A 10,860-nucleotide genomic window follows, 5' to 3' on the forward strand; every position below is an offset into this window, starting at 1 on the left:
AATGCCCAACTGGGAAAGCCCTGGTCCTGATGAAGTCCATGGATACTGGCTCAAAACTCCAAGGCCCTACACCAAGATAGCAGAACAACTCCAGCATTATATCACAAAACCACCATGCCCCAAATGGATGACCACAGGGGAGAACATCCTTGGTGCAGAAAGACAAGAACAGGAAATGAAAAGTAACTACAGGCCTAACACCTGCCTACAATAATGTGGAAGTTACTAACAGGTATCATCAGTCAAAGGCTATACAACTACCTAGAGGATACAAACACCATCCCCCACTAACAGAAATGCTGCAGAAGGAAGTGTAGGGGCACAAAAGATCAACTCCTAATAAACAAAATGGCAATGAAGAATATCAAGAGAAGGAGAACCAACCTAAGCATGGCTTGGATCGACTACAAGAAAGCCTTCGACATGATACTGCACATGTGGCTAATAGAATGTCTGAAAATATATGGGGCAGAGGAAACACCATCAGCTTCCTTAAAAAATACAATGTGCAACTGGAATACAGTAATTACAAGCTCTGGGATAAGACTAAGAGGTTAACATCAGGAGAGGGATCTTTCAAAGGCAATTCACTGTCCCACTACTCTTCCTAGTAGCCATGATTCCCCAAGACAAAAGTAGTGCAGAAGATGGATGCTGGGTTTTCCAACTCCAAGAAAGGGAGGGCAACAGAATTAACCATCTGATGTTCATGGGCGACATCAAACATAGTAAGAGCATCAAGGAAATAGATACCCTGATGCAGACTGTAAGGATTGTATCTGGGGACATCAGGATGGAGTATGGAATAGAAAAATGCACCTTGGTCAACATACAAAAAGGCAAAGTAACAAGGACTGAAGGGATAAAGCTACCAGACGGGAATAGCATCAAACACATACATGACAGGATACTAATACCTGGGAATGATAGGAGAGGATATAAAGCACCAAGAGATGAAGGAAACTATCAGAAAGAACATATGCAGAGACTCAGGGCAATACTCAAGTCAAAACTCAATGCTGGAAACATAATGAAAGCCATACACACATGGGCAGTACCAGTAATCAGATACAGCGCAGGAGTAGTGGTGTGGACGAAGGCTGAAGTACACAGCATAGACCACAAAACGAGAAAAAACTCTGCGGCATAGACCACAAAACTAGAAAACACATGACAGTACACAAAGCACTGCACCCAACAGCCAATACAGACAGACTATACATAACACAAAAGGAAGGGGGAGAGGGCCTACATAGAGGGACTCGTCAACATCGAGAGCAGAGCATTGGGGTAATATCTGAAAACCAGTGAAGACGAGTGGCTAAAAGTGCATGGGAAGAGGACTGATAAAAGTGAGACGAACCCAAAATATACAGAGAGAGGAGAATGAAAAACAGAACAGAGAACAGAGGAATGGCACAACAAACCAATGCACGGACATTACATGAGACAGACAAAAGAACTGGCCAGCGATGAAATATGGCAATGGCTACAGAGGGGAGAACTCAAGAAGGAAACAGAAGGAATGCTAATAGCGGCACATGATCAAGCCCTAAGAACCAGAAACTGTATGTCCAAAGAACAATAGATGGAAATAACATCTCACCCATATGCAGGAAGTGCAATTTCCATCTCACCCATATGCAGGAAGTGCAATATGAAAGACAAGACCATAAACACATAGCAAGCAAATGTCCTGCGCTTGCAGAGAACCAGTACACAAAGAGGCATGATTCAGTAGCAAAAGCCCTCCACTGGAGCCTATGCAAGAAATACCAGCTAGCTTACAGTAATGAGTGATACGAACACCAGCCTGCGGGAATGATAGAAAATGATCAGGCAAAGATCCTCTGGGACTATGGTATCATAACAGATAGGGTGATACGTGCCAATAGACCAGATGTAATGCTGATTGACAAAATCAACAAGAAAGTATCACTCACTGATGTTGCAATACCATGGGACACCAGAGTAGATGAGAAAAAGAGAGAAAAAACTGGTACGTATCAAGACCTGAAAATCGAAATAAGAGGGATATGGAATATGCCAGTAGAAATCGTACCCATAATCATAGGAACACTAGGCACGATCCCAAGATCCGAGAGGGAATCTGAAAAACTAGATGCCGAAGTAGCTCCAAAATTCATGGAGAAAAGTGTGCTACTAGAAACAGCGCACATAGTGAGAAAAGTGATGGACTTCTAAGGAGGCAGGATGCAACCCGGAACCCCACACTATAAAAAACCACCAGTCAAATAGGATGACTGATAAAAAAAAAAAAATTATCATCATCATCCTCAGTAAGGTGACATGTTTTTTTCTATAGGTACTAACTGGGCCATGACTGCTTAGAAAGAAAAAACCCTTATCTTCCTTATTGTTTGCTTTTCTTAAGCCACTTTCTTTGCTACTGTTATTTTGATTTCTGAAAACACAGATGACTTGATATCCTAATTCTCTTTACAATGACCAGTCTTATATACTGGTATGAACTATACTAACAAAAATAAAGTGAGATTTACGCAACAAAATTCTACAAAGTGCTTTACTAATGTACTCATTAATTGCCCATCTAGTCAACAACAACAAAATGCACTCATTTCTTAGTGGTCCTAATAAGGCTTCAAAAGTTAGTGACTGAGTTACAAAGATACTGTACAATCAATGATTCTCACCTTTGGAGACCCATCTTTGGCTATGCCTACATCACTTGTGGCTATGCCTGCTACAGACCCATCTTCATTATACAACAACTCTGATGCAGGGGTTCCAGAATATATTTCGACTCCCAGTTCTTCTGCCTGTTCTCCCAGCCATCGTACAAAGTGGCCTAAACGTACTACGTAGTTACCATGATTATACATAGGCATCCCTAGGAAGAAAAACAGTGTAGTTGTTTATCAAAATGTTTTCCTAAATGATACATGGAGTACTGAATGTTAACCAGTGGTAAAACTTTCTATTCATGGCAGTTAGTAGTACAGTAATGATTTTAGTTTGGATTCCCAGAAACCATTATGCTTAACCATCACTTCGAAAAATCTGAGATGGTAGACTGTTACCTGGAATCATATATTTTACTACATTCTGTCAAAAAACATCAGTATTTATAAACTAACATAAGCACTTGACAGCCTACCTGGAAGAATTGGGATGGGTATTCGTCCTTTTTCTGTTAAAAATGCAAACTTATCTTTGGTCACAGGCGTATTAAATGGGGCACCACGTTCCTTCCAATCAGGAATAAGCTCATCTAATGCATGGGTTTCCAAACAGGCACCAGAAAGTGTGTGACCACCTATGACAAAACAGAAAAAATCAGTACAGTAGTGAACGAAGTTAAAAAAAAAGAAAAAGAAAAAAAAAGCTGTACTTTGCACCAACATATTCAATTATGTCTATGTATGTCTTAAAAACTTTCATCACCTCAGTGACTATTTCTTAAAATTAGTTCATTCTCAACTGATATAGTTAATTAACTTACTCTTTCACTTCCAGCTACTGTACAATAGAAAACCTTGATATTAGACATGTAATTAAAAGTAAAAACAAATGGTAATAAGTTAACTTAGTGAACTGTAAAAGGAAAGACAGGACTGATTAAGAAACTGGTGTGACAATTACGACTGGGCACCAACAATTGAACCAATGTATACTGTTTGATAAATGCTGCTTTTACGGAAATAAGGAATTTACACCTAATAATGTACAACTATAATAAACTTCACCCCTTTGACCTAACTAATTCCTTCTAAGACAAGATATAGCTAATACAAGAAAGATGCAGTACCTTAAAAAGATCAACTTACTGTAATCATTAAACCTTAAAACACTGCTTTATATAAGAACCCACTTTGAGAACTCTATTAAACATAGTTACTACAGTATATTCACCTTAGCATCTTGAGAGAAACAATACTCTCAAATACACATGATCTGGAGGCTTAATCATCAACAGCTATGTAAATTCAAAAGAACCCAGCACCTATCACACAATGGCTGGAGATTAAATGATCTTTAAATACCCACGTATTATACATCTAACCCATTTCCAGTAAGTAAAGGGCGAAACTTGCCTACATGGCATAATAAGGTATTGCCCTCCTTTGGAAAAGCAGATCTTGTTAAGAGGGCAAATGGCAGATTCTCATCTCTGAACTGATTTGTTTAACTTCTTGGCGTTCACTGTACAATACCAACAACTCTCCCACAAGATTTTCTAAGTCTACTGAAACCATATCTCCATGGAATTCATTCAAATTTGCAAAAACTTTAGTTTATACTCTGCAATGGGGAGGAATAATGAGTACTGAAATATGTACAGGCAGTCCTCAGGTTACAACGGGCTAAGCTTACGATGTTCCGAGCTTACGACTCTCTTCAAATATATTCATAAAAAATTATTTCCAAGTTACAACGCATGTTCCAGGCTTACAACGCCAATCCGACGGAAGAAATATGGCTTCAAAAGGGCAAGAATAGTTAAAATTTGGAGGTTTTTTGAAGGTCTTTGATGAAAAAAATAAAAATGCAGTTTACGTTGTTTACAAGACACCCAAATGATTAAAATGACATTTTATGATAAAATGATGTTTCAATATACTTACCAAAAACACTGTAAAAGCTTTTATCTCTTTAAAATGGACAAATCCGGAGATATAAATTTTCAAACTTTGTTTTAGGAACGCTGATACAGTGGCGGAAGACCCAACCCCACCGGATGCCGGTGGGGGTGCGTGGCAGGAGACATACCCATAAACCCAGGTCAGTTTCATTCTCGGTATACACAATGGTGAAAACCTGGATAACGTCTCCCCCTGCGGGAGGAGGGAGGCCTTTACGTTGCAGTGTTTTGTAAGTATAATGAAACATCATTTTATCATAAAAATGTCATTTCATTATAATGACTTACCAAAAACACTGTAGTGCTTTTGATTCCACATTTAAGGTGGAAGGGCAGGGGATGAGATACCATTTATTGAAAGGTTACACACACACAAAAAAAAAAAAGAAAAGGAACAAACTCTAACCATGGGTATCTTAAGGATCCATACCAACAAAAAGGGCAGGAGTCACCTTACCTGGTAGATGGGCTTTTGCAGGGAGGTACTACTGCTTGGTTGAAGCTCCATTACCTGCAGAGGCCTTGGGCGAAGCACTGCTAGCCACTCTGCTCCATAATAACCTGCAGTCAGGGAAGTACACGCTGACTGAGACAAGGTGACTTCCTTTTGCTCTTGCCCTGAGCAATTGGAAAGCAACCAGACTGAAAAAAATGGGTCTCACCGCCTAACCTAAAATAGTTAAATACATCCCCTTCCCTATACCCTCAGCAGCTCAACTAGAATGGAGGGTACTCCAGGTGGACTGAGCACCCCGGCTTCCCATTAACTCAGCAACCATAAAACCACAGAGGGAAGGAAAGATAAAGAACCTACCCCTAGTGTGTTCCCCTAAACCAAGCCTGCTACTGATACGGGACCTAACGCGAACAGGTCCTGATCGCAACTTCAACCTCCCTAAGGTAGTGAGGCGCAAACACCACCCGACCTCCAGAAGGTGCTCTGTGATCTGCGAAAGTGACTTATTATGTGAAAGGCCACTGGGGTTGCTATTGAGCGCACTTGTGAATGTGAGACTTGACTAGGCGTCGTCCTCTTCGTTGATGTGCCTGTGCGCCTCTAAGATGAGTTCCTTGACGAAGAAGCCAAGGCATTCTTGGATAAGGTCTGGTTGGATCTTTCACTGAACACCACAGGTTAGAGAGAACGTCCTCTGATGCTGGGGCGTTCTGGTCAAGTAAGTTTTGATAGCTCTAACGGCACAAAGAAGCCTCCAATTCTTGAGGGCCCAGCCACTTCGAGAGAGTTCTGAATGTTAAGGACCGAGGCCACGGGTTGAAGGAGACTTCGTTCTTGGCTAGAAAATTCAAGGTGAACGAGGCAAAACAGCATTACCTTGTGAAAACCACTTCCCTTGTCAATGGCTTGTATTTCACTAGCACTCTTTGCGTTGCTAAAGTAACCAGAAAAGGGATTTCTTAGTGAGGTCTCTAAGAGAAAGACCTTCTAAGGTTCGCACCTTGGAGACATTAACCACCTCAAAACTACATCTAAATTCCAGGCAAGGGCAGGTTTTTGGGGCCTTAGCTGTGCCTAAGGACTTGAGGAGGTCTGACAAGTCTCGGTTATTTGATAGGTCTAACCCCTATCGTAGAAGGCGGAGGACAGCATAGCTCTCCAGCCCTTGATGGTTGATGGCATCAATTTTCTTGAATCCCTCAAGTAAATGAAAAAATCGCAAGTTGAGTTATAGGCGTCAAGAAGAGAGGAGATACTATTTTTCTACACCAGTTCCTGAAGACTGTCCACTTGGATTGGTATAATTTGCTCGAGGAGTCCTTCTGCACCTGCAATAGCCTCTGCAGCCTTTCTTGAAAAACCTCGCGCTCTGATGAGCTTCCTGACAGTCTGAAGCCTGTCAGGCAGAGTGGACAATCCTGGTGGAACTTCATTAGGTGGGGTTGTCTGATAGCGACTTCTTTTGAGGAGAAGCCTGCAAAGTCTATCAGGAGATCTAGCAGGTCCAGGAACCACCCTTCCTTGGCCAGAACGGGCAACGAGGATCAGCTCGACCTGCTGATGGAATTTCACTTTGTTTATCACCTGCCTGATGAGCCCCCAAAGGAGGGAAGGCATAGGCAAACAGGTGCGTCCAGTCTAGGAGCATGGCGTCCACCAAGTGAGTCAGTGGGTCTGGAACTGGTGAGCAGAACACTGGGAGACAATGGTTCTTGGAGGTAGCGAAGAGATCTTGTGGGAGTGCCCCACAGATTCCACAGATCTAGGCACACTTGTGGGTGCAGGGTCCACTCCGTGGGAGAGTCTGGTTCCGGCGGCTGAGTTGGTCCGCCAGGGCGTTCAGTTTTCCTGCAAAACCGAGGAACAGGGCCACCTGTTGCTGTCCGCCCACAGAAGAAGGTCCTCGCAGCTTTGAACAGGGCTTTAAGGAATGGGTACCTCCCTGTTTTCGGATGTAGGCTAGAGCCGTCGAGTTGTCGGCGTGAACAGCTACTGCTTGGCCGAGACGCGGGGTCGAAAATTCCTGGAGAGCGAGGTGAATGGCCAACAGTTCCTTGACATTGATGTGGAGCTTCTTCTGTCTGTCCGACCAAACTCCTGACGCGGCTAGATGTGCTCCCCACCCAACATTGGATGCGCTTGAGAACATCTGTAGGGATGGTTGTCTTGGGAGGAGATCTAGACCTCCGGCCTCTTTCCGGCGACCTCCACCAGAAAAGATGCCCTTGACGTCGTGGGGAATGTTGAAGACCGTGGAGTCCGTTTGGGTCCTTCTGTCCCAAGAGTCCCTGAGGAAAAACTGTAAGGGTCTCATGTGCAGACGGCCCTAACCTAAAACTGCTCCGCTGACAGAGTTCCCAGGAGAGCCATCCACTGATGGGTGAGCAACTGTCCAGGAGAAGAAACTTTTCCACCGTCTGAAGGCAGGAGGAGACCCTTTTGGGAGACAGAAAAGCCAAAGCTAGACTGTCCAGAGTCATCCCCAAATAAAGAATCCTCTGTGAAGGAACTAAGCTCAACTTTTCCGTGTTTATCAGAATCCCAAGTCCCGAGCTAACCTTAGGGTTCTGTGAAGGTCCTCCGGCAGCGGTCCCTTGATGATGAACGGAGCAGCCAGTCGTCTAGGTACAAGGAGATCCGAACTCCACCAGGTGGAGCCAATGACCTATCTGCCAGAATCCTGGTGAACACTTCAGGGGCTGTCGACAGGCCGAGCAGAGGCCCGACTGGTAAACTCTGTCCTTGAAAACAAAGCGAAGAAACCTCCTGGAGTCCTGATGTACTGGAATGTGGGAAGTAGGCGTCTTCCATGTCGAGGTCACCATCCAATCTACCCGAGTTAGAGCCTGAAGAACTGGAGCGTTCGTTTCCATGGAGAACTTTGTTTTCACTAAGTACATATTGAGAGCACTTACGTCCGAGAACTGGCCTCCAACCCTCTGATGACTTGGGGACTACAAACAGGCGGTTGTAGAAACCTGGGGTTGATACGTCCTGCACTACTGCCGATGACCGCTAAGAGACCGGACTTCTGTCTCTAGGGGTTCAAAACTTGACTGAGCCTCTGAGTATGCTGTCAAGGAAATGGGAGAATTGGAGAGAGGAGGAGGTTGGGCGAACGGCACATGGTAGCCTAGCTGGAGCACTTGCACCACCCACTGATCTGCACCTCTGTCTCCCCCACCTCCCAAAAGAGGCTGAGTCTGGCCCCCACCGGCGCATGGAGGACAGGGATCTTACTTACTGGTATGACGACCTTGTGGCTTTGAGGAGAACTTGTGACCCTGGAGTTGTAGCGGGACCTTGAGTGAGTTTGGACCTGGAGTTACTAAACGGATGCCTGTTAAGAGGAGATACCGGCTTGGTCAAAGGCCGGAGGAGCAGGCCTCGGTCTGGTGGAAGACATAGACAGGATGTGTGACCTTCGCCCGCTTATCCATGGCTGACAGGACGTCTTTCACTACTGCTTCTGGGGAAGAGGCCCACCTTGTCAAAGGGCGCGAACATCAAAGCCGTTCTCTGCGAAGAAGTCACAGCCTTAAACAAGAACGAGCACCAAGTTTCCCTCTTCTTCAGAGTGGCCATGGCGAAGAGGGAGGAAATTTTTCAAGACGTCTTCTGCGAGATTAGCCTGCTCCACCTGTTTGAAAACAGCTCCATTGACCAATCGATAAAGCTGACAATCTCTAGGAGCTTGAAGAGTTCCTGGAAAAATGTTCTACATCTAGGCAGAAAAGAAGTCTTGGCTGCCTCGAATGAAATCGTCTTGAGGGGTCCCACAGGAGCCAAGTCCCCTGTGCTAAATTATGGATCCCAGTGAAGGGAGAAGCTCTGTGCTGTAATAATTTTGCCTCCTTTTAGACAGCTTTAAGGAGGGCATGCAAACGACGACTTACCCGAGTACCTCTTTAGCTTCCAACCCACGCCTCTACCTCTTTTAATGCTTTCTTGGAGGCGGTGGAGAGTACCAACTTGGGAAGTGAAGTGGCAGGACCTTGTTTTCCCAGGCGAAACGTAGAAGTCGGAGAAGAGGGGCTGTCGGCTGAAAATGTTGTGGGTGCGACTGCAGCAGAAAGCTGAGTAGAGAGAAGCGTAATGTGAAGAAGGCCCCATTCACCTGGGCCTTCCTCTTCACCAGAAGAATCGGTTCCGTGCCCAGACCGTCCAGGAGTTGAGGAGGGCGACTTCTCTATCCTCGGGAATACCAAGGACTTTGCGGACTACCTTTTCTAGCTTCCCCTTCCAACAGAATAGACTCCTGGGAGGGCGAGGATGTAGCCAAGGCACAGACACTTCGTGTGCAGGAGGAGAGGAGTAAGAGGCCCGGGCACTGGGCGGAACTTCCTGGAGAGGGCTAGGCCTCTTGACTGCACTAGGGGACCTGGGAGGCGTCCTGAAATGTATCTTCTTGATCGGATCCCACGCTGAGCAACCAGGTATAGGGCTGGTTGTCCTTTTCTTGAAGAGTTTAGTAACCCTAGGGCAGGAATTATCGAAGAATGCCTCTTTAAGGGCCGAGAGGTCTGATCCCACTTGCGATGGCGGGAGGGGGGATCCGAGCTGGAATATGAAGAGACTGAAGATGAACTGCTGCTACTCTCACCTGAAGAGCTTAACCTTAGGTAGTGCTGCTTGACTGCAACCGCCTTGATGAAGTTTCTGGGGACACCATCCTGCGATGTCGGCGATGGCGAGAAGATCGGCGGCGTCGATGGATCACTTTCACGTCTCCCTGAAGCTTTTCGGCGCCAGAAAGCGAGTCAAGCTTACTACTTCCGCCACCAGGACTAAGGCTTTCCTGTGCCTTAGAGGGCGAGCCTGCTCGTGGGCAATAATTTCTGACCTTTCGCCAGCGCCGGACTGTCTTCTAGCCTCAGAAGCGGCGGGACAGTTGCCTTTGCTCAAAAGATTCAGAAAAAACGAGCAGACTCGCCTGAAACGCGATCGCGAACAACCACATTGTTATCACTAACACCAACACTGCGTCATCACCGGCGCTAACGCCGGACTACGGTGCGAGCGCGCACTAAAACTTAAGACCGACTCCATGAAACCGTTCATTTGCGCTTCCATTTGATTTCTGAAAAGAACGAATTTCTGATTTATCAGCCTCGAGGCTGGGCTTTGGGAAAATATACTGGGAAGCTGGTGAAGAAGAGGGGGAATATGAGAGGGGGAAAGAGCAGCGGTAGAGGAGGGGGTAGGAGAGGAGGAAGGAACAGCCGGTAGAGGGAGGTGGACGCCAATGCCACCACCGAAGAAGATGATAGCCTAGCTTCCTTACGCTTAAAGGCTTTCCTATCCCTATCCCTAACCAGCTTTGTCTGATGGGAACTGTGTGTTGCAAAACTCTGACTCCACTCCATACATTCACTGCATGTGTTCTCCTGGGAACACTCTTGACCCCTACATGCTGTACACAAAGAATGCGTCGTATTCAAGTTTAACTAGTTTGGTGGAGCACAAATTCCTCTTAAACTCTGGATCGAGCTTGAATCCGACATAGCTACGAAATCCCAGAGCTAGGCTAGCTAGATAAATAAACAGGCAATTGAGTACTTCACCAAGGAGAGACGCCACAACCAAGTGCGAGCAGACAAAGGAACCCAAACAGTTTGAGGCAGGCGGACGAGATGCGTTACTGTCGCCGAGAATGAAACTGACCTGGGTTTTATGGGTATGTCTCCTGCCACGCTACCCCCACCGCATCCAGTGGGGTTGGGTCTCCCTTAATTGTATCAGCGTTCCAAACAAAGTTTGAAAATTTATATCTCGGACG

The 10,860-nt window shown here is 45.6% G+C and overlaps 1 protein-coding gene across 1 annotated transcript in view; it reads right to left on the reverse strand.

The window, feature by feature from the left end:
• Nucleotides 1–10,860, reverse strand: part of Etf-QO (electron transfer flavoprotein-ubiquinone oxidoreductase) — a 72,573-nt gene that overhangs the window by 37,818 nt on the left and 23,895 nt on the right. The window contains exons 4-5 of the mRNA XM_067104677.1: nucleotides 3,140–3,298; nucleotides 2,676–2,872 (exon numbers count right to left, since the gene is read on the reverse strand). Coding sequence (XP_066960778.1) covers nucleotides 2,676–2,872; nucleotides 3,140–3,298 — 356 coding nt within the window. The remainder of the gene's footprint in view (nucleotides 1–2,675; nucleotides 2,873–3,139; nucleotides 3,299–10,860) is intronic.

The sequence above is a fragment of the Macrobrachium rosenbergii genome, chromosome 1 (assembly GCF_040412425.1).
Source record: "Macrobrachium rosenbergii isolate ZJJX-2024 chromosome 1, ASM4041242v1, whole genome shotgun sequence".
NCBI lineage: Eukaryota > Metazoa > Arthropoda > Malacostraca > Decapoda > Palaemonidae > Macrobrachium > Macrobrachium rosenbergii.